Source organism: Netta rufina (assembly GCF_964035555.1).
Source record: "Netta rufina genome assembly, chromosome: 3".
Classification (NCBI taxonomy): Eukaryota; Metazoa; Chordata; class Aves; order Anseriformes; family Anatidae; genus Netta; species Netta rufina.
The window spans coordinates 8,373,963-8,398,572 of record NC_140125.1 but is presented as its reverse complement, the minus strand read 5'-3'; the positions used below and the strand labels follow the sequence as shown (position 1 = coordinate 8,398,572).

Below are 24,610 nucleotides of genomic sequence, written 5' to 3'. Positions count from 1 at the left end.
TGAGGCGAGCTCCGGGTATTGCTCAGTGCATTGGTAATTAGCTCAGGCCTGTCTCAGCTTTGCTTTCATAGGATATAGGCTTCTTGGGAATACTTGCAGCATAAAAAGACATTCACACCCAGATCCTCAAGGCATGTAAACACTTATCTTACACTGAAAAGAAACAAAAGGTGTTGTTCTGAATTTAAGGATGCCCTGTTGCAGAAGCTGGTTTAACGTAAATATTGTATAGCTAAAGTATTTGAACACATCAGTACAATACCCTCAAGATACATTTTGTGTCCTGCAGCACAAGAATATTGCACTACATGCCAGCCAGAGGTGAAGGATGTAATCTCACAGTTGCCATATGCTTGAAATTTCTCTGCATGGGAAGCAGCATCCTCAAAACAATCTGAGTTGGCATCGTCTCACAGCTATCTCACACAAGGGACAGCGCGTTGTTAAACAATGCTTCATTCTGAGAATTGTGATAAGTGCTTTGTATCTCCTGCAGTGAATGAAAGAGGACCCCACAGCACGAGTCTTTTCTATCTATCAACAACAAAATATCAAACAAATAGGAGAACGTGCAGTGTTACCACTCCATCTGCTTTGCAGACAGCCCGACAGCTTCTCTCCATCTTTATGAGGGCTGCAGTGCAAAGTTAGCTCACTGAAACACGTGAGAAAAGGCTTGCTCCTTTTGCCCCTTTCCTATTAACTAGAATACAGTGCTCTCTGCTTCACTGGAATAATTACTCTAGGCCAGGTGAATTTCCCAAAAGAAACTAAAAGAACAAGGGGCTGGGGGAGCCAGCCACAAAAGGAGCAGAAGATGGGTTTTCCACCCTTGGGTACCGCTGCCCAGTTGTGCCGTGTGTGTTTGCCTTCACATGGAGCATAGGACCCAGCTTCAGAGATGAGCAGGGGGAGCTAACTGCCTCCCAGAAGCTCGCTCCTGTGCCTCTGTTCCACAGCTAATGAGCTATCACTGATTTAATCATCTTTGTATTTCCCTGGGCCAGCCACAATCATAAGGTTTGTCCTTTTTTTTTTTTTTTTTTCTTTTTGCCGACCCAACAAAAATCCCTTCTCAGGGAAAGTTCCCGTTGCTAACAAGTGATTCTGCAGGCAGCAGAGACATACTGCACTTTCAGTACTGATTCCTCCAGTACTCTGGGTGTTCCAGGCTCTAGGTAATTTCCTGCCCTGCTTCTGCCAATCAACAGTGCTGCTGTGGCACACACCTCTCTGCCACTATTCACCTACCCAAGTATATAGGGAAAATATACATTTATATATACAAATATATTTAGCTATATAAATACATACAGAATGCATATAGTAAATGTTGCTGCCGCAAGACCAAACTGAAAAAATAAATCAATTGTTTATGGCAAAAATGGAGTTTTTATTTCCAGAAAATCTCTGGAGATACTAAATCTTCAACAGTTTTATTTACAGTTCAGTTCAAAAGATGTAAATTTGCAAATCATGTTCATTATCTGCTGTCATTTGCTTGGGCGGACATAAATACTATAGCAGCACCATTAATGTATAGATGTGTCACATATAGGGGCTCACCCATACCGAGTGCACACTTAAGCCTTTACTGCAGTATCATTAGGAGGTTTCAGCAGGGACTGACTTGGTTGGAACAACTTCGCTGCTGTTGTACGCTTTTAAAATCTCATCCTTACCTATGTCTGTGCTCTTCTAGGCGCTGCTCTCAAAAGACACCAATACAAGCCAGCGTACTGCTCAACTCGAGTTTTTGGGGCAGCCACAGCTCTAGGGGAGCCTTACCACAGCGCCAGGTATTTGGGACAGAGGAAATGCTCTGCCATCACCCAGGGAAAGCAGCTCTTCGGAACATGCCACGACCTTTTCTATCCAGTACTCCAATCTGTTCCCAGCAAGCCTCAACCACACTGCCTAATGCATGCAGTCAAACCTTCATAATGAAATTCTCCCTCTAGCATGATCTCCATTTCTAAAAATGGGGCCACACTGAGATAAATGAAATGCCTTGTCTTCGCAAACACCATCAGTCGGCACTTAAATTAGGAATAAACTAGAGAGAGCTCAAATTCAGCTTCAGCACCCTCTCATTTGTCTCCTACCTGTAAGCACATGTAGGCCATGTCGATTAAAACTCAGATTTCACCTGGAGAACCTTGGATCCTGCAAATACAAACCCATCTGGGGGTTGGGAGTGAACTTAGTCTTTTCCTGGCTGAGCTATCTACTAGGGCAGCATTTAGATTTGATTTCTTCCTCCAATAGAATAATGATGCTTTCAAAAATGGCACTGAAACGTCAAATTTCAAATGTTAAAGACATAAATTGGCCATTATTAGGCTAGTATTTCAAACAATTAAATTGAACTATAGCTGTTGTAGTTAATTAGTATTAATTCATTCACTTGTTGACTCATTCACTTTAGCACACAAAGGTAATCAGAAAATAATTTGACTACCTAGCCTGCATTAATGATTTGAAGAACATAAACCAAACACAGTTAAATGAGGTAATGTTGAAACTGAATCACTGCTACCTGTAGATGACTGTTTCAGTCTTCTGGAGATAAAACTGTCTACTGGAATTGGTCACAAGGAGATATGACCTGGCTGACGGATATTTCATGTGGCAGCAGTTTATGTAATTTACGGTGCCAGCTTCTCGGGTTTTCCCTCATGCACAGGCTGTTTATTGATACAAACTGTGGCACAAACCCACCTGTAAGTATTTAGGAGAAATGGATGCTGCTATTAGCACTACTGGCACTCGCAGTGATGCTACAGATCAGCTGTCCTATGCGCCCAGTTTTCCTCCAGCAAGCCAGGAATTGAAAGATCATGTCATTCATTTTATCAGCTTACTGAAATATCTGCAATGCTACTTATAATGTTAAGTTTTCTTAGAATAAAGTGTTCATTATGTTTCTCTGATTATCTTGTTCTTTGTCAAGATATTTGCCTGCCTGCAGTCTCTCCAGTGCTGGCAAGAGGTGAACCACAAACACTAGACTATGCACTTACTCAGGCTCCTGTATTGACCCCCCAACACAGTGGAATCGCTCGGGAACGGTCTTCCAGTCTTTTGCCATCTTAACCATCGCTCCTGCATCTAGGACACCGTAGCCAAACAAGTGGTTGAATTCCAGCCCAACGCCATTTCTGCGCCACTGATGAACTTCATCGTGAAGCTGGTTCCTTTTGGAGGTGAGGACTGTCAGATGCTGCATGTCTCTCCATGTCAGATCCAAGCTGTGGAAGAGTAGCATGTCAACAGTACAGTACCCACAGATATTAAAGAAACACAGTGTGTTGAAGTAGGCCCTTTGGTAAAAATTGCTTCTGTGAGTCACACATAAATTGTTTCTACATACATATCAATAACAAGCTTCTGATGATTTCAGTGGGAAGAAGAATAGGTTTTAATTGTGTAGCACTTCCCCAAAATTACAAAGTCATTTCTGACAGCAACTGCTTTCAACTACACGTTAAATATCTATCGTGCAATTTTTAAGCTAATAAAATGGGAGGGATATTATAGGAGACGATGAAAATAATACAAAAAGAAAAGGATGACGACACAGTTTAGTCTAACCTTCCTCTTAGATCTTGCCCTCTTTTCCTTGCCTGCTCCTCCTGCTTTCCCCATGGACCTTCCAAGGGTCACCCAGAGAAGCTCTGATCAGATAAAGATGGCGAGCTATAACAACGAAGTCTTGCTAATTTCAGCAGACTGTGAATATGGGTTATGCGCTGTAGGGGGCTGTGGGTTTGCACTGTGAGGTATGATGGAGGTTTGTCACCGGTGATATACTAGCACGGATGGAGGCAGTTAACGTTTGTCTAGATTCCATGATCATCCTTCATCATCAGCTCTTGTCTTCCTAGATTTGCAGTGATTATGATGACAGGAAGGGCACTTGCAAGTTTTTTTCTGGAAGCTTTAGCACTGACATTGTAATTCTACATAACTAAAGCTATTCCAGTTGTTTTATGATGAACTCTTTCAACATTACAATGTGTCTGATTCAAACCATCAGCCCCAAAGGATCAGTTTTTCAGCTTTCTGTGCACCAAGTAATAAGCATGTGCACATGCTGAACATACACCAGAATAGCCAATTCCTTTAATTTCTTTGAGGTGACACAAGGTAGCTGAAAACCAGAGATCACTTGCATCATTCTTAGTGAAACCCTTTAAGAGTTGCTCTGTGTCTTAAAACTGTACTTTCCATTTCACAGATGAGCTAGTTTTTAGAGACAGTCAGATATATATGAGCTGGGAAACATTGCAGGCAAGAGGGAAATAGTTAGCCACCCCTGCCAAGGGCACTGCAACTCATCCAGGGAAACCCTGCACAGCACAGCAGAGGAGCAATAGAGTCAGGCTGGAAGAAGAGAGGAGACACTGACAGTTCTTTGTCTTTTTCTTTTCTGTCTTCTCAGCAAAGGCTAGAGAACCAATTTCAGACTAAAAGTTAGACTAATTTTTACCTGTGATTTCTGCTTGTTTGGCAAGATTTATTAAGGTCTTCATGGACAGCCCAAAAGAAGAGGAGTGATAGTTAGCACTGAGATAACAGGGTAGTAGTCCAGGTTAAACATGCAGTGGTCGGAAAATTCATTAAGTCTTCATATTTTTATGACCATGTTAATTTATTACCCTGTGGCTGTCCCACTAAATAGATTTGATAGTAGAAGGATTGATCATCCGAAGTTGAGCACCTGGCATGTTTGTTTGATGTGCATAAAACCTGAAAAATGAGACTTGGTCCAAGTCACGTTCTGAGCACAATTGCTCTGCTAACGGTATAAACCTTGTCTCCTCTGCTAAATCTTCATTATTCTACATACAGCTGAAGAAACCTATGTACACAGTGTTCAGTTTGTGCCAAGATTACAGCAACTGAAGCTGTATAGCTGAGCAAATGTTGTCTCACTTCATAAAACGGCTTAACACAAAGTAAAAAGCTGGTGTAGGTTATTTTAAGAAAACCTTTTCCTCATCATTAAAAAAGATGATGAACAAGAGGTCTCCAATGTCGTGAATAGCATGGAGAAGGTAAACGGACAATGGACATTTATTCTCTCACATAACGCAGCAATTATGTAGCACAAAAGCAAATTGCCAGCGATGGGGTGAGAATCAACAAAGGAAGCATTCCTCACTGCTGCCAAAAAATATTATTACTGTGGAATTGATTGCCACTGGATGATACAGGTGCCAAATACACAGACAATATGAAAAAGAATTGGACAAATTCAAGAAGGATAAATCTGCTCGCGGCTGTTAAAACGGGATAGGCTGACTGCTCCCTTTCCAAACAACTGATTGCCAAAACTGCTTGGTGAAAGATCACTCTTAATCCCCGTTTGGTATTGTTACCCCTCAGCACGAGGAACACAATGAACTCCCACAGATACGTTCGTACATTTTTGTAAGCTGGTCATTCCCCACTGGGCATGTGGAGAAACAACACAACCTGTCCCTCAGACAGGGAGAAGACAAACCCCTGGAAGCTGTGGATGTAGAGGATGGGCAGAGGGAAGTCAGCCAGCACATAGACGCCTGGTGTAAGGCTCTGGCAGGGCTGTAGCTCCATCTGTAAGTTACCAGCCGTGTTTCTGCTGTTTCAGGCAGCTTGTCAGCTGCTTGTTCTACCGGCTGTGCCACAGCCAGCTTACACGATGAACAACGTTAAACAAACCCTGGGCCCCCTCCTCTCTAGAGCTCCCAAGGAATTTCTTAACAGCATACTTAGCCTCCAGGGCCAAGGCGAACACTCCGGCTGCTTCAGGGGCAGCTGCAGACGTTCCTGAGTGACGCAGGGTGCAGTTGCCATACAAGTCTGTGGTAGCCTGCAATGATATTAGACTTAATTAATGAAACCAGCTAGGCCATTGTCCTTGCAGCTACAGACCCAGAAAAACATAGAAAGTGGAGTTTGTGTCCTTGTCCTTCAGATGAATTGTGTATTTGTTCCCAGGATCTATTTTCTTCTTTAGACTTGTGTATAAATTTGAAAACACGGTGAGAGACAGTTACAGAAGGTGGGAATGCAAGAATAAATTATGATGTAGGAAAACAATGTTCATTGTCGCTTAGGACTCATAAACTTCTATGCATATCATTTAATTCCTATAAACATGGTTTAACCAAAGCCCTTACATTTTCCCGTGGTTATCATGCAAGTTGGAAACTAGAATTGTTAACAGCACTGAGATGGCTAACATTAGTGCAAGTCCAAAGCCAGGACCAGTAACAGGTTGCTACCTTCTATGCAGATTAGTCACTACGAGAGACCTGAGGGAAACCTTACAAGTGAATTTTCTGGTGATTAAATTAAAAAGGTGCCACAGATCGTTCCAGCTGACACCAGCACAGTGCTGATACCACGACAGAAACCAGTATTTTTTCTTCTGCTGCTGCACATGGGCCTTTAGGATGCTGCAATGGACAAAGTCCCTGGGGTTTGAGACAGGCCACGCAAAATGTATAGCTGCCTTTGGCAAGGGCTGACCTTGAGTTACCACCCTTCCATTTGTCACTCTGAATTGGACTATGTCCTTGCTAGTGTGGAGGTGCTGAAGAGCAGTGATCAGCCCAGTGGAAGAGAATCTCAGTTACACTCAAACACTGCCTGTTTTCCAGTAGTAACTACAGCCCCTAAAAGGACTTGAGCATGATTCTCCACGCTGCTCTCCCTGTGAGAGTGTACCTCTGAGGGTAATCTGAACCTCCACGTTTCCTCTGTAGGTGACTGAGTGTCTGTCTGCTCTGTGCAGCTTCCAGTGCAGCAGAAGTCTGGTTCATGACTGCTCTGCCAGCACAATTAAGGATGATTTCAGATGTCAATGCTTTTCATTTAGATTTTTACAGAGACCTTTTATCACACTGTCTTCTGGAAAGAGGGCAATTGAACTTTTAAATCAGGTTTCTGATAAAGCACCAACAATATGAAGCTCTAAGATACGGAAGATCATTGCTGTCCTCAATGTTAATCCCACATCTCCTCAGCTGACAGTCCTGGCACGATCACGTACTGCAGATGAGAAAATATCCATCTCAACAAAGGACCATCTGCTGCTCCAAAGCAGACAGGGTTGTAATGGGTCGTGGGAGTGCAAAAAGACAGCAGCGACAGGACAATAATATCTGGACTCACCACACCAGCCTCCGGATTTCTCTTCCTCCCATTACTAAAGGTGGAGGCTAGGGTTGAAGAGCAGCTTTCATCATACAGAGCTGTCCGTCCGTCATTTATAGCGGAATTGATGGAGATTGTCCACATGCTTGATGCATAACCATCACAGTTACAGTCATCGTAGCTGCCCCCATCTCCAGAAGCCCAGACATAGATGCTTCCTTTCCCACCCCGGCCCTGTGAAAAGGGAAAATTGACACTTTTAGGTTAAATTGCAAATAGGAAACAGCACCCACTTTGAACAGCACATTTAATTGTGAAGCTAGGCATCTCTAAAGGAGAAAACTGGTCCAAATAAAATATACATCAAGCTTAAGCTGAAATAAAATGGACTTCTACAGGTTATTAAATCTAGTTAACTGGCAGCCACAGCCAACTGTGCAACTTCATGCACACAGAGCGTTTCCATTTATCTCCTGTTTTTCTTGATGCCCTGAAGGCTTCTGTGCCAAATGCTAAGACATTTTATGGATTCATTAGCACTTATGTCAAGGCCTAAGTGCTATGAGGAAGGTGTTCTTTTAAAAGGGATATAGGTCATCTCAGGCACTAGGTTTGTAAAATCCAATTAGGTTTGGGCAATGGCTAAAAAACCCTGCAAAACTGGCACCTTTTCCTCTCAATAGATTTTTCTCCATAGGTATCATTGACTCAGAGCTGTTTTTCTGGCAAACCAGCTTCTACCACTGAGTAGAAAATAAAGTTATGAGATCGTATGAATCATCTAGAGAAAGACAGCCTAGTGAAACCACTGCAAAGTCCAGGGATGGATGGGAGAGACCGAAGTTGAAGTTCAGCTATAAAATCTCTGTTGGTTAAAGGAAAGGCATTTGTGTCCTCTTCCTTACCTTCAGATAAAGAAGAAGTGGGAAGGGATCAACCAAGCTCCTTCTCATCCCATACTAAGACAGAGGTAGAGGCTGCCTGGAAGAGTGCAGGACCTGAGAAGCCCAATACTTGGGAAAAGATCAGTGCCACTGAAAGCAAGGCTCAGGGCCCCCACCAATTCCAGCACAGCCACAGTTTTTCTCCCTGTGTTTTGACTAATGTAATCCAGTGTTTACTTCCAACAGCATCACAAAGGGTGCAAGGCCTCAATTTAACACTCCGTTTACACGTTGGGCAGAAAATGAGAAAAAATATCTTCTGGCCTCTTCGTTGTCCAGCAAGAGATGGAAATTAAGGAATACACAAACATAGCAACTTGCGAGGGTATTTTAATAGGGAACCTTTTCTGCAAGGAATTTAAATCAAATCTGAGCTCCCAGCAGTAGCCTCTATTTTTCATCATACCCCACTGAACAGAGCAACCTCATTATTTCAAGCATGTTAGTGAATTGCATTATAATCCATTGAATTGCACAGCAGGTTTGCTGCCACTGGGGTACATAACATCTCAGGACAGAGATTTTCATAATAAAGATGATAACTATGAAAAAGCCTTCTGAAATCAGCCTGAGAACTCCCACAAAGATCTGAGATCAATCATTTGTGTTCTAAGGCAAGAGGACACTGTTGCAAAAATACATAAAAACAAAGCAATTCCAGCAAATTATAAAAAAAAAAAGCAAAACAAACAAACAAAACACCCTGCATAAGGAAAACAGTTATGCCTTTTTCCCCCTTTTTATATATCCCATCTCACACTCTGACTGCTGTTATCTTACAGGGCCCAAATGTGGTCTCTGGACTTGCTTCCCAGGCTACATCACAAGCTTGCTGTCACAGCCCCCATCACAGCACCTTGCCACCATCTGTGTCTTTTGGACAGCCTCAGGGGCAGCTGGAGCACATTTCCGTCTGTCCCCAAAAGGCAGGCTGCTGCCCAGCACAGAAAGCAGGTGGCTGCAAGTGCCAGGAACAGGACGTTTGGCATGTTGTGGACCCGTTCTTTAACAACTCTTTCTTTCCAGGGAAGAAGGGAGATGAAACATGCCACTTTCATGCCATAAATTCACAGAAATAGTTTGGTGCCTGGCAGTTAGCCTCTGCCACATTCAGCATAGGAAAGCAGACTTGGCCCTGCCTGGCATAGATGGAAGAAAACAGGCAAAACAGATGTTGGAGGGGTCAGGTGGAATCCAGAGAGAAACTGAAATTTAGGCTTGAGTGGGGGGCAGGTTTTATGCATGCAATTAGTGTCATGGGAGAATGGTCTTGGGATATCATTCTAGAGCTGTCACATCCACGAGCATGGCTTAGTGTTTTTTTTTTTGTTTTGTTTTGTTTTGTTTTGGGTTTTGTTTGTTTTCTCAAAAAAAAAAAAAAAAAGTAATTTACCTCTTAATATTCTAATTTCAATTTCATTTCCCTCTTAGCCAGGAAGGACTGGAAAGAGAAGCAATCAAACGCTACTGGACTAAGCCGATGGCAGCCCATGTTCAATATATATTTGCAATAATGCTTAGGACTTGTTTGCTTACATTTCCCACTGCCAGACCCGCAGGAGTTGGATAGCTTGCACAGGCAAACTGTTTGTTGCCTGTCCTTAAGCATTGTTCCAAGTACAAAGCAGAAATACACGGTTTCAGGGCAAGTGAATTATCAATTCTCTGGATGGTATTTGTCTAAACCAGAAAAATCTCGGTGGGGTCAATTATGTGTCACGTTTAAAGCCAGCTGAAAGCTCCTATTTGTATCTCAACCTTAAATGAACCTCAAAAGTGTCAGTGGTGTCACTCAACTTCAGCTGCTGTACATTTAGATCAAAAATGACTGGAGAAGGTGCCAGTGATGTATGGTAGAAACACCAGAGGGAGTCTGCAGGAAGATTTAGGAAGAAGTGGGGAGGCTGCAAGATAAGATACATTTTAAAGAGAATCGTTCCTCCAGAATCCTGTTAAAACCTGCTCATTTCCCCCCAAATCAATGCAGAGCAGGCAGTCACACTTCTGAGCCATCTGAAGCTGTAATCACGCTCAGAGCTGAAAATGGATCTCAGTGCATTGAGGAGCAGCCCAAAAGAGGCCCACACCTCAACTTGCACTAAGCCAGAACTAAATCCTGGGCAAGGCTAAACGTTTGGAAAGTTGCAGACAGTACTGAGAAGCACTCTCTGCAGAAACAGCAGGCTTTCTATTTCCAGCGCTCTTCGTGGGATACGGTGCTACTGACAAAAAACATCCCTGTGAAACTTTATTGCCCATTTTCTCATCTTTTGAAGAGCATAATCCCAGTAAAACATCTTTACTTGATTATCTTGCAAAAGTGAGCTGGCAGGGGACTGCAGGCTAATTCATTTTAACTTGAGGTACATCTTGGACTCTTTTTTCCCTTGTTATTGTGTTCATTTGTCATGCTTGCTGGGCAAGTGCCTAAACCAGTGTTTCTCAAAGTTTTCATTCCTGTATCACACTTTCCAGATAAATACTGGTGGTATTTGACAAATAGATCTCCTCCAGCTTCCCTGACCTCTCCTGTCAAGGCTACAAGTGCTCATGTGAGTAACAGCTGGGCCTCTAACAGGGCACAGACTCTGCTTTGGCTCCTCTCATTCACTTCATCCAGAGCCTGGCCTCTGGGGTTGCTGAAACTGGATGGAAGGAACATTGTGGTCTTTCTGGCATGTTTCTGATGCAGACCCTTCTCTTTAGCCTGATCATCAGTCACGGATTGGGATCAGCACTAAGTTTCCAAGCAGGACGAGCATGAAAACACGGCACAGAGGCCTGCCACGCATCACGGAGTGCCGTGCAGACAGAACTGCAGCAGGGCCATCCTGCGTGAACTGGCTGCTGCTGCTGGTGGCCCTTGGCTGGTCTGCCTCACCCCCGGGTGTTCGGTGAGGAGGGAGGACAGGCTGTTCTGGCAGCTTCTTCCTCCCCTTCTCCATCTTAGTGGCCACACACTCGGCTGTTACGCAGAGGACGGCTGCTTGGAGCTGTGTTTCAGTCAGGCTTCCTCGTGCTTTCATCTCATATTTTGTTGACTTCAGTAGCTGGCTGACTGGTTTCTCCTAGCAGACTTCTAAAACTAATTGGGTCAAGTAATAATCACCCAAGTACAAAAGACTGTTGCGTATCAGATTGTCAAAGAACTGGGCCCTGTAATTGCCAAACCCTAACAAAATGCTTTATGTAATTTACTCCAGTCTTTATTAGGTCACAGAAGAGTACTAAACTCCCATCCACAAACCCCCAATTAATTGTGCAAATGTTAATACTTCCTTTGGCTAAAAATAATGCTTGAGCAATTTTCTCTGCCTAAATTACTGTTGAGACTGGATAGACTTCTGTTATCCAAGAGAAACGAATGGAAAAATACAGTTTTGGTGAAGAGAGACAGCAGGGAAATGGGGAGGGAACTTGAAAAATGTTGAGAAAAAAACTTTTAATAAAAAACAAAATAAATCAGCCTGCTCAAACATTTATTCCTTCCCTTTAAAATTTACTCTCTGACTTAAATTTGATCAGTTTCAGTAAAGCAAGCAAGAACTTGATGACCTGTGAAAATAAGCAAAATACTTCGAGCGAAATGCTCTGGCTTGGCCTAAACTAGACATGCCTTTTTGTTGGATCCTGGGCTGTGTACCACAAGTGATAATGCATAGCTCTAGTCCAGCAGTTCTGCAGGCATAATTCTGGTGCTGCTAACATAGGTAAAAACCAATCCCATCCTCTCTTCAGTAGTTCTGAGCTAGACTTTCAGTAGGAAAAAGATTTTAAACATACAATTTACTTTCCACCAGCAGCAGTGCTGGTCTCTTTGTGCAGACTTCCCAGTGTTTGTGATGTTTCCTGGCCTCACCGTTTCACCTGTGGTTCTTGCAGTGCTGTGCAAAGGTTCCCAGCCTTGCTGAAAGGCAAAGGCACATGGCTGCTGAGCTGTGGCACACGGATTAGGCAGAAAACATTCCTGGGGGCAGTGAGACAGCAAAATCTACATTTTGAGGTTAAATTAGCATCTTGTTTCCTTAGGAAAACATTAATTTACATGTCAATAACGACTATTCACATTTGGAACTTAGAAACAGTCCATGTAGGCCCACGCTACTGCAACACAGCAGCTTTCTGCTCTTGACATGAAAGTCATTGAGTCTTTGTGAAGGGCAATATTTAACCCTGTTGTAGGAACACATGAAGCACAAATGATACAAGAGCCAAGGTCCTCAGGTGACCAAGGCATCCCTGAAGCAGACAGTATCACAACAGAAATCAGTGGCACTTGGGATTTGCTCCTGTCCTGTCCCCAGAGAGGCATGGCCGTTCCCCGACCCATGGCAGGAAAGCAGATGGCCACAGACAGAACTCCAAACCCGGACCATGTACACATTGAGAGGTGGTGTATCCCACCATGAGGTCAGAAAAGCTGGTCAGGCTGTTCTACCAGAGCCTGAAAAACCCTCCCACCTGATAAATGGGGCAGCTTCAGAATACCAAACAGATATGATATACTCATGTGGGGCTATAATGTGGTTAGATTCCCAGACACAATAGCAATATGATAGTAAAGGGCTCCCAATGTATAAAGAAGCTTGTAAGGCTTCCTTAGAAATGGAGTAATCAGAGGCTGCCGTATCATAAACTAATTCCCCTATTCTCGCTTGGCTGCCAATAAAATAAAGTTAGAGGCATCTAACTGTATATACTTCGATAGCATGCTACCCTCAACGTATTTCAAACACAAACGCAATGTGCGTGGCCTTGACTGGAGGCAAGTGAGAAATATTTCATTTTTAAAGCTGTCCTTTCTTCCTTCATTGGTGAGCCCAATTACAGAGCCATGATGAGACTATAAATTCTTAATATTGTTCCCTTGGCAATTTATACTCGTGCAGCATTTTCTTAGGTAGAACCATATTATGGAAGCAATAACACTTTCACCAGCACATGCACAAATGGATCATGGCTTATGTATTCTGGTTGAGCTGGCAAAGTCTCAAGAAATTAATTCCGTCCATGAGCAATTCCTTGCAACCTACTAATATAAAAGCCTACATCATAAAAATGCAATAGATAGAGACCAGCTTAGCTTGATAACTTCCTTTTACTGCTTTAAATTTCTATTGCTGAAGCTGGAAATACTGAACTCATAAAGGAGCAAGAAAGAAATGTTTTCTGGGTATTGCATTAAAGACGGGATGTACCCATAAAGCATGGGTGGAATTAGTTCTTGAGCTAGTTACCTCTTCCTGAGCTTACAGTATTAGATGTCTGCTGATATAATTCTGGATATAAGGCACCAGAGAACAGAAGTCCGTAATTAAGAGAATTAAGAGAGTTGTGCAACCACTGAGATGCCATTTACTGTCTCTCTTTGCTCCCCTTACCCCAAGTTGTCTGGTCCCCAGGACAGGGAAGCACAGGTCAGACACGGGCTATGTAAATCACACAGCATTGCTCCAGCCAGCCCTATTTATAAAAGGCTACTACAGACTCACTCCCCCTTCTCTGAAATGGAAGTACCTCTCACTCAGATGATATAGCTAGCTTGTATTTGGCACTGCTGTATTTGGGCTGCTTAGTCCTGGGTCCACCACCATGGTTTCTTGCTCTGCTCTGAATTTCAGTTTGTATTTCTGCACCTGCAGTAACACCCCTCCATAGCTCATAGAGGAAATACACATGCAAACATGCAACACATTAGGGGCGATGCAACTGAGTGTATAAGCAGCCTGGTCTCGGTGCAGGGGAGAGCCATCTCAGGACAGCCCAGAACGTTAGGCTGGAGACTTCCTGGGGCTGTAAGGAAACATACACCTTTTGTCTAGACGCCGTAACTTGCTGCTGTCCACAGATGGCGTCTAGAAGCCAGATAATAAAATCCCATGACATAAATCCATTGTAGCTCCTGGCAAGTGTGTCTAGAGAAAGAGCAAGTGGCAGTGCACGCTCTCTGGACAGCTCTTCCACCAGGCACAGCAGCATTGGTCCCTAAGCCCGCTGCAGGCCAGCCTCATCTGACTCAGGCACAGACTAGCGCAGTCTCCTGTCACAGCCAGAGCCAACATCAGATATCTCACAGCCCAGGGATGTTTGTGTGTCTGAAACTATTCCAACCTCTACCCTCAAGTGAGCTCATTTATCTTTGCAATTCAACTACCACTGTTCAGTGACCTGGTCATGCTTTATGGGCTACTGACCCTGAACAAAAGTTATGAGATAACACAGTGAAGAGCAGATTGCATGAAAAATGCTTGGGATTACAGCTAAATAACATAAAGCAGTTTGAGTTCCCTTCCCAACACTTGCTGATTGTGTGTATTACACCAACACCAAGTTCTCACATGTGCCATCCCATTGTGTTCAGCCTTAGAAGTGCAATTAGTAAAGAGAGCCCATAAAGGAATTGCCAATGTGATGGACAGATTCTCCAGTCCTTAATTATACTATTTACTGTTGCCTTTATTTATGCTATTTATCTCATGAGTGAAGATAACACTAAAGTGATGGTATGATTAAGACAGAAGGTAAGAATTATTTTAACAAATGCCAGGAATCGGAAATGGAAGAGAAGATTTATCAGCCTTAGCCCATCTGGTTATGAATGCATTCCTTCAAGCCATATAAACAGACATAAACAAACACGAAAATGAGAAGTCTCTGAGTTTCTGCAGTTATCTTCATGTTAAAATTACCAGGTGGGTGTTTACCCCAGGCCTTCCCGCAGCTCAGGAAGGATGCCAAAAGGACAAGGCAGTGGAATGGAGTTTGGGGAAGGATGAAACCCTTTCAAGTCTCTCCTTGAGCCAAGTTCCCAAGCATGGTGGCAACAAGGCAAATGTTACCACTGTTCATCAGCTTGGTTAACTACATATTCCCCATAAGAACATCATATCACTCCCAATTACTTTTTAGTTTATTGCCATAGAGGCAAGGATATTAATCTTGCTCTATGCAAGAGATCTTACGTTTCCTTTCAGGACATTTGAAAGTATGGCTTTTAGTTTAACAACACATTTTTATTCTCAGCATGTTGCTTCTTCCCTGCCAATATTTCAGCTTCATCACTAATTCATGAACCATCACTCTGGTGAGAATCAGCCCTAGACTAAGAAAAAGCATTCCTACATTTATTTGTCTCTGTTTGTAAAATATACTACTTTTCTTTTTAACAAGTGTTGTGCTTTTTTTTTTTTTTTTTTTTTTTTTAAATTCTGAAAAATGATCATAAATTAGATTTACATTTTTATGGCCAACAGAGAATTTGGTGCATAGAGTGCAGATGTAAGCTAGATAGAATGGCAATACATCAAAAGCTTGTCAGTCTTCCTTTACATGCAAGGAAGACTGTAGTGGGATTTTCAAAGCACCGTGGAGAGTACCCAGCATCCACTGAAACCCTGCAATATCATAGGAAACCTGGCTCTCCATGAAAAGAAAAAAGAAACTAGAACAAATTACACACCAAAACTCTTCTATCACATGAAATGTAATGCACATAACAAGGGTAGATAAAACTATGAGCACAATGTGAAGGGATTTATTTGTGGGGGGAGCTGTCTTTTTGCGTGTATGTATTGCCAAGAGATAGCTGCGATACCATCACTGTAAAATTAAGTGTAATCGTTCCTCAACAACAATTTATTTCTTAGCTAGAATGCAATATTATCCCTTCTGTTCTCCAATTCTGCAATGGCTGTTTGACAGAACTTTTTCCTAATGCAGGCTCATCTGTTCATTTTATGCTTTCTGGCATGATATGAGAGCAATCCTTCCCAGAGGGCAGCTCACCATCACCATTCTGCCTTCTTAGCAAGCATTAACCCTAAGTTACCCCAGGGTCCTTCTGGCCCTAACATTATAAATTATTTCTTAAAGAGAATTGCAAACACATTCAGGGGGAGGGCATTAAAAAAGTTATATGCCCAACACCCCCAGGTATGGGACCACGACTAGAGAATAAAACAGCAGAGTAAAATCCCTTCTCTCATGCTGAACATTACAGAGGTGTAATACCAGTGTAACTCCACAAACAAGAGAACAGGATGACACAACAGCAAATTAACTGAAAACTCTTTTAAATATCAAGAAACTGAAAAAACAAACAAACAAAAAAACCTCTAAAAATTAAAACCTGCTTCTCGTGAGAGGGTAAAATCTCTTGGTTTTGATTAGTTTGCATTACCCTGCCTGCGTTATTCGTGCCTTTTCTGTTACTTTTAGACTAGTTCTGCATGGAGCAGAATAACAAAAAAACAGGATGGGAATTTTTCTGTAGCCAGATTCTCTGCTCCAACCAACACTGGTGGAAGGATGATCAAGTATCCACCAACTGTAAGACACAGAAGTGTTGCTAAACATAAAACAACCGTGCCACACATCAATGAAAGATTCTCCTTATGACAGGAGTATGTAAGGGGATCAAGGAAATCTTTATGGAAACTCTAGACAGATGGAAGAAAGACATGAGAAGAAAGCCAGCTTGTGTAAGTTGACTTCATGGGGACTTTGAGCTGGTCAGAGGTTTGTAAAGTTTATACTACAAAACTGAGAAGACTCAGGAGAAATTCGTGACAGGTCTTCCTGAGTTATTGGAATATGTTGCCAAATTTGTAGGCAAGAGCATGAAGATGAACATGAAGATGCCCATAATTCATGTTATAGGCAAAACATTACAGTCTCTGAGTATCTGAGAATGCTCACCACCTACCACAGCAATAGATTTAATTATCATGTCACCAAACATGGTACACTGAATGTGTTGTTCACAGGGAGGTGGTGATGAAGAGTGGGTGAAACTGGCACAGGCAAGAGGAAAAAATAATTTGGATGGAAAATGAGTAATTGCAGAGCTCCCACACAAAACCACCCCAGATGTTCTGGGGAATTTCAAATCTTTTCATTATGGAAACCCAACTATAATCCACAAAGAGAGGAGGCTCCTTCCCTACAACAGGAGTAACTGTGGTTGTCACAACTGCATGACACCAAAGAGAGACAAGAGACATGCAAGGTTTGCTTTTTTGGACTGATTTGTTTCCTTTTTAACTTATGGCATGCATTTTACCTGACCTTCTAATATAATATAGATTTAACAGATTCCGAGATGCCATTGAGTGTCTTTGACAAAGAGCAGAGACTGTCCCTGGAAGGAGCTGAAAGGATGGGAATAAAACAAGGAGGTTCCTGGTACTGCAGAATAATATTACTCCACAGACCGGGTGGTGCAATCACAGCTGTAATAATGATCACATGAGTGATCTGTGTCCGAAATGACAATTAAACTGGTAGCACACCAAAACAGGCAACGTGACATCAGTAGTACAGCTGGCATCTTTCAAAGCAGGGACTATTTACAGGCCTCTGGAGCCAGGATGTGATCAGGCTCTTCCATTTTAACTGCAATAGCATGTGAAAAGCATATGGAAGCTGACTGGAGAAAAACACAGTTGCATGCAGGAGAGCACGGTACCCTGAGACTGCGCAGTAAAAAAATTGCCACAATAGTGCAGGGAGAATGACAACGGACCTTAGAATATACTGAAATCTGGGATAGTTTACACAACTGCAGTGTGCTCTGTAACAGCTATTGGAGGATCAGGTATGCCCTCCATGAAACCAGGTGACTGGTTTCAGTGCAAGTGTGTACATACCTCTCTGCCCCGACACCTCCGTTAGTTAGTAGGAGCGTTACCTTGTTCACACCATCTGCCATCGCTTGCAGTGTTAGCTCTCTAGGTCCATCCACGGTCTTTCCATTATCAGTTGGTCCCCAGCTGGCACTGTATATATCTATGACTTGGGGCATATGACTGATGGAGGAAGCCTCAATAATGTCTGTCATAAATGGCTGGTCGAGCATTCGAATACCTGTGGATTTAATCAGCATAAGCATGAATTATGCATTGCCCAGGGCAAGATGAAAGCTCAGCACCTGGATAAGTCCCCCACTTACAGGTATTTTCATGCATTCAGCAATTCTGCACTCGTCATTCACTTTTCACCAGGGTGTGTTTACCCAGCAGGATGCTAGCACTTAAACATCCAGCCGCAGCAATGCAGCATGGTTCAGAAAGAGAAAACTCCTTACTGCTGATTACAGAGTATCTTTCACCTACTATTTGAAAACATTTGTGTTCAGCAAACTCACTTTTAATATTATTTAAATATTATAAAATGCTATTTAAATCATAGTTTGTAACAACTAAGGATAAGGATTACCACCACCACTCAACGTCCTGCAATTTATACTCAGTGATGTGTTGACACTTCGTTTGTTTTTCAAGTCATTTTTCTGTTTATTTTGGTTCTTCTCCAGAATTTAATCAGGAAGGGAAAAGACAGTAGACAATGATTTCCTGGAAAACTATTGATGTCTCAACATGCAGACACAATAGTAAAGCATGGCCAATATTTGTAGGGAAAAATAAATAAATAAATAAAACCTGCTTCCTATAACTTATGTCACAGTAGAAATTGAGTTAGAGTTTAAGTGATATGATCCAAGGACATGTCAACTTCATAAGACATTGGAGAGCTGGCTGTAAGCAAGACAGAGTGTATGACAAAACCAGCAGTGCAAGGCCCTGCATCCATCATACCCCTCACAGGCCAGCTGCACTGCCAGCCAACCTCTTGGCCTTTGGATGAGACACGAGTAACCAGAGACACATTCCAAAGAGATGTGACAGAAATCAATGCCATAGAGCCCAACAGTGTGCACGGCAGTGGGGAGCCCAGTGTACAAGCCAGTGCTTTCACTGTATTCCATACAAAATCCGCGTGCCAAATATGAGGCTGGGAAGAGTGGTGTTCGCCAAACAGGCATGGTATAAACTTCAAATGGAAAATTGACCAAAGCTGGATAATTCCTGATCTTCTAATTCAAGCTAGAAATTATTAAATGAACCTCAATGGCTGAGAAATCCCCTGACATGCTTGTAAAATGGAGGTCTGCACTGGAACCACAGAATTAATGATTGATCCTGGGAAGACCGGGGACAACAGGGGGAGCCAAGAAATCTGGCTTGACTTCAGGGAAGAAAGAAAAATAAAAAATAGATATGAGAATGAAAACACACATTTCCCCAGATCACTGCTTACCAACTTTCCAATTCCACCTGCAAACGTGACCCCGAATCATGTCACCTGCAGCCTGCCAGCTCTAATTAACTTCTGATTTTCCACTGACCACAGGGTGGTGCTGTAGGTGCACACCGCCCTTATGCAGGAAAGGCTAGTTCCCCCAAATCAGTGGGGATTCTGCTACGAAGGAGGCAAATCTGGAAGACTATTTGTAGGCTACTGGCCATGAGAAAAGGCCTTCACCTCTCGATTTTTAAACAACCAGCTTGAAGCTGTACATTTTACTATTAATACAGATGTGAACCTGCCAAAATCCCATGCCTCAAATCACATTTCCTCTAAAACCAGTTATTGCCAGAATGTAAACTTTAACATGTCCCATCTGTGAAGGAGACACTGCCTCTGCTGAAGGAGAGGGACAAGCACTAGACATGCCTGTTTGGTTACTAACTCTCATGGGATGTTTCTTGGATAACAGCTTAGCAAACGCTGCTTGGTGTCCTTCTGACGTGGAAGTTTGGCTTTGGGTCATGCAGTGACAGGTAAAACGTGGCCTTCCTCAGACTCTTCTATCATGGCAGTGAACTGGGGACTGGCCCAGCAGAGCAGAGCTGCCCTTGCACACCCACTGCGAACCTTCCCCAGGAAGCAATGGGTGCATCCACACTGGAGTTTAGTGTGGATTAGGGAATGAAATTGAATTCATAAGCATCTCTCTACTTGCTGTGCCCTTGTTAACATCATGGAACAACCTTTCAGTGGGAAAAACAGATTTCTTTAGGATGAAACTAAACCGGCACATGCTGTCCAAGCATGCTCAACTCACTCCAACCACTGTGCTCAGTCTGTCAGCGCAGACAAAAGCTATTTGAAGTAAAAATACCCAACACATCTCAGGTGTGAATGCTGGGTGCTAAGCACCACCAAGTCCACTCTGTGCCTTTACTCCTACCACTCTGCATGCCTTGTTATGAGAGAGGAAAGCAATGACTGCAGAGATTCCCAGCACTGCAGGGCCTGTGCTGTGAAAGCCTGAGGAACAGGAACGGCGTGGGATTTGCCTTTTCAAGTACAATTTCCAAGTACAGCAGAAATTTGTATTTTACCTCCTGAAAAATGAGATTTGTCACAAATGATTCTGCAACTGTGCAGGAAAGGAGCATTGCAAGCAGGGGATAACATAAGGAGATGAGCTGTTCCTCTGCAATGTCTTTGAAGAAGCAACATAAGGCCCTCAGCTGAGAAGACAAAGCCATGGAGAAATTCCTCTCTCCAGCTTCTGTAAAAAGTAATAAACACATGGTCCAGTGCCAGCCTGCAGTCCTGTCCTGGGCAATGCTACCTGTCCCTGCAGGAGCAGTTTTGCCTGAGGAGCATTTACACCTTGGATTGCGACTGTACCTGCCACCTTGGAGTTGTACGCAACTCCCACACCGCAGATGTTGTTGTTGGCAGCAGCAGACACCTCTCCCGCACATCTTGTCCCGTGGCTGCAGAGGAGAAAACATAGACACCATGTGAGCCCAGCTAATTCGGTGGTCAACTGCATGTGCTGAATGAAGATGCATCACCCTGGTCCTGGTTTTGCCTCATTGTAGGCAGATCCCAGAGCTTCAGAGGAAAACCCTTCCATGGCAAACTGCCGAGTGCTGTACTAGGATCCTTGGATGAGCTCATTCCTTCCTGAAGCACAAATAATCAATTTCCCCTCTGCAGTACGGATGATGCTCGCTCGGAGGTTAACATGCATACTTATGCTTCATTTAGTCCTGAAGTTATTCAGCCCTTTTCTTTTTAACTCTGGGTGTCAAACTCTGTCTTGTTACCAACTATTAGGCAGCAGAAACAGCCCCTTGAAAGAACAGTGCAGAAATAAGATCAATATTAAGTCCTGTATTTTTGTGACTAGGCAGCATGACACACACTATTTTGAGCCCCAAAGAACTAGGTACAATTGCCTTTTTGCTCTTCAAATATGTATCAGGAGTATATCCTTGCCCACAACAAAATGCTATGCAAAGAGGTGGTGCAAGATCAAGCTGGAGCAGCAGAAAAGAGCCGCAGGGGTCACTGCATTCCTCAGCACCAGCTCTGTGGCCTGGCTGGCCAGGCCCAAGGGCACCTGTACCCTCCTCTTCCAGCCCCTAATTCCCAGGAGAGCCACAGGCAGAAAAGGGGCTGCAGCTGTCATCTCGCAGACCTCCTGCTTTCGTCTCAAATGGGAAATGTCTCTGACACCGAGGTCCACGTTCAGGCTGACACGTGGCGTTTCGAGAACACTTGGTGTCTCTGAAGTGCTTTACAGCACTTAACAGAGACCCTGAAGCTGCTGGTGGCTTTGAGGCAGGCTTGCAGGAAGGCACATTGCATTTTTCTTTCTCCTAATTCATCACAGAAATTAAACAACACAGAAGTTAAATAAAGGCAACATAATATAGTTTTAAAAAACAGCGCAGCAGCAGAGCAACTAGCAAAATCTATGCTGATGACAGTTTTTTTAAGATGTTCCATCAATATGAATCCTTCCTAGCACTCACATCCATCCCCTCTGTGCATTACAGCTGGCACTGCTCCTACAGCATGCTAAGGATTCATGCAATTAGCTGTGCTGTGTTGTAAAGGCTATACAGAGTCCCAGACGAACCATCACTGGAGGCAGCAGGATTGTTTTCTTTTAATCAGCTTTTTTCTCCCTCTCTCCCTTTAAGCACCTCTGGCAGAGGTGAGTGTAAAATTAATAAAGGGGTGAGAAGCGTCACATCCTTTTCACTGCTGCACTTGGAAGAGCGTGTTTTTCAAGGTAGCTCCAAGAAAAAAAAAAAGGCTGGTCTCAAATGGACACAGTGTTGTGATCACGATCTCACGCAAGTTCCTTTTACAAAGGGGGGAGGGAGGTGAGTGACACAGACTTCTTATTCAGCTGCTGGAGAAATTTCTTTCAACATTCAAGCAGGTTTTCCCTCATGCCCTTGTTCAAGGAACTGTGAAAAAAAATATACGGTTGCTAGGCATTCGTTATCTAGTCACCTGTGGGCTAGCTCGAAGCCGCAAAGCAGAGTAAATGGCTTTGTTAAAAAATTGGCTTAACTGAGGCTGGGGCACAAAAAAAAAATAATAAAAAAAAATTAAATAAAAATGGTGATGCTGTCAGGTGAAGTCTGTATCACAGAAGGAAAAACCGTATTAGGACTGCCAGAAGGTCCTCTTCCCTACTTCTGCTCTCCAGCGGTCCGCATGATGGAGCCTGTGAGCAGACCTGTTCCAGCAGCTCAGGGTTTAGACACCATGCTGCTGGCTGGAGGGAAAAAAAATCACATGCGAGTTACTGCAAATGCATTTAGTTGAATTATTAATGGAAAATAACAGACTTTTCAAGTCTAGCCCTTTCTGCTGTTCATGTATCATTGATAAACCCATTGTGGTTTCTGTGAAGTGACCTGTGTCATGGGCCCAACTCACAGCTTCTCTCTCCAATGGTCACCTCATCACCAAATTTCAATCTTTAAAACCTGGTGATAAAAATAATTAAGTCGCCCGATATTGTGGCCTCTGAGCCTTTGAGTGTTTGCACATGGGGAAGCACAGCAGGAAGGGGGGCACTGCTTTGGGAACATGCCACTCCACCTGTATCCAAACACGCAAAGAACCAGAAGTAGTGCTGCGGCTCTCCATTACTCGTGTGGTAACGCTGCAGGTAGAAAGAGCTGTTATATCCCTTTATATGAATTCTCAATTATTGCGTGGTTTCCAGTGTATCGATTGAAAAACAGAGGAGGAGGGGAGCAGGTGTTTTTATACTTTTAATGAGCGCTGTCTGGAAGCCAACGGGAGACTCAATGGGATTTTGTTTGAATCCATAATAGATAAAGGCCTTCTTTTTTCTTTAACATCTGAAGAAAACAGATTTCCAAGATAGTAAATAATTTTATGCGCAGCAAACTCTGATCTGGGTGAGAGAATATATTGAATACAGAGGCTACAGGAGTGAAAATAATTATTTGTTATTTATGTCCCAGCAGAAATTCCTAATCTCAGAGCTTTGAGATGGGGAGCACCATGCAGGCTCGCAATGAGGAGTCAGAGGGCCGTACAGCAAGGCTGAGCTATCCCTGATGTGCGCAGGTACCTCTGCACAGCACAGCGTGGTCCCTGCCGAGCTCCTGAATGTTATGCAGGAGGTGGTGGTGGAAGCACAGCTGCTTCCCAAAGTGGGCACCAGAAAACCACTCTGAGTGCTGGGGCGCTGCCTCTGCTTTTGGGAACTGGGCTTGGTTCAGGTTCCTTCACTGCCCTCACTGCTTCTTGGGCTCCAACACAGCCCTGCCTTGTGTTGCACCCAGAATTCCCCATCCCAAAATGTCATTCTCTTTGTGGGCTTGGTCCCCAAGCTGTGCTCTGAACACAGTCAAGCAGAAAGTCTGGGGAGCATGGGAATAAATACCCTTGCTGCCCAGCCATCTGCGCACCTCTGCTGGGAACAGTAGCCAAACTGCCTGCCTGCAGCTCTCTGCCTGAAGCACCAAATTGTCCCCTTCCAAAACCCACCCTGCTTGATTTCACAGGCCAGTGGCTCCTAGATATAGAGGCCAGAGTCTTCCAGCAGCCTTAAAAAGCACCAACTGGAAACGGAATCTGTACTTAGGAGCAGAGCAGCTGTGATTAATGAAATACTCGATGCAAAAACCTCTCCCTTTTTTCTTAAAGTCTAATGATACTTGGCATATGCAGCTGGCAGCTTACAAAAGCCCCTTGGTTCATCTTTTTTAAAAACAGTCTTCTGCTTCTTGTTCCACAAATCACTTGAATTGCTTACACAGAAACATGTTCTTTATGGAAAAAGGAATACCACGCTATCCTATTTTGAGTGTGATCCTCCTGCATGCATAAAATTCAATGGGAGATATGTAACTTACTGCAAACTGAGCAAAATGGAGCCTTTATTGGCTTCTTTGAATGGCAGTCCTGTATAACTACTGTCTATCCAGATGCACCTGTGCAGTTACACATATGACACAGTCAGACCATCACAGGCAGACCGTTGTAACCTCCCAGTAATAACAATTCAGGAGTCACAAGTCATGACAATAGCTTATAGATGGGCACATCAGTTTAACTGACAATACAGCATAGGAATCTGCAGAGAAAAACAGCCACAACTACTCCTGAACAACTGGACACAGTGTGTTGGTTCTTGTCTTAGTCTGGGCAAAAGGTGACATCTCACTCCTTGAAGACTTCCTGAATGGTGCAGGCAAGGAATGGACTTGACATTGAAGTAGTTTCAGCTCCCTGTCTGCTCAAGAAAAGAAACAAAAAGAGATATTGCAGTTCTGAAAACCTGCATCACGCTGTTCTCAATAATTATAGATTGAGTCACAGACAACTGTGCTGCTTACTCTTGGTTCTTCACTCGAGTGCCTGAGGTTAGGCAGAGGAATCTG

General features: G+C 43.3%; 1 protein-coding gene across 1 annotated transcript in view; it reads right to left on the bottom strand.

Annotated features, from left to right (window-relative positions):
* PCSK2 (proprotein convertase subtilisin/kexin type 2) overlaps positions 1-24,610 on the bottom strand; it is a gene marked incomplete at its 5' end in the record, with an annotated part of 100,261 nt that overhangs the window by 4,203 nt on the left and 71,448 nt on the right. The window contains 5 exons of the mRNA XM_084283476.1: positions 3,024-3,251; positions 5,757-5,857; positions 7,165-7,380; positions 17,779-17,954; positions 20,571-20,659. Of these exons, the coding sequence (XP_084139602.1) occupies positions 3,024-3,251; positions 5,757-5,857; positions 7,165-7,380; positions 17,779-17,954; positions 20,571-20,659 (810 nt within the window). The remainder of the gene's footprint in view (positions 1-3,023; positions 3,252-5,756; positions 5,858-7,164; positions 7,381-17,778; positions 17,955-20,570; positions 20,660-24,610) is intronic.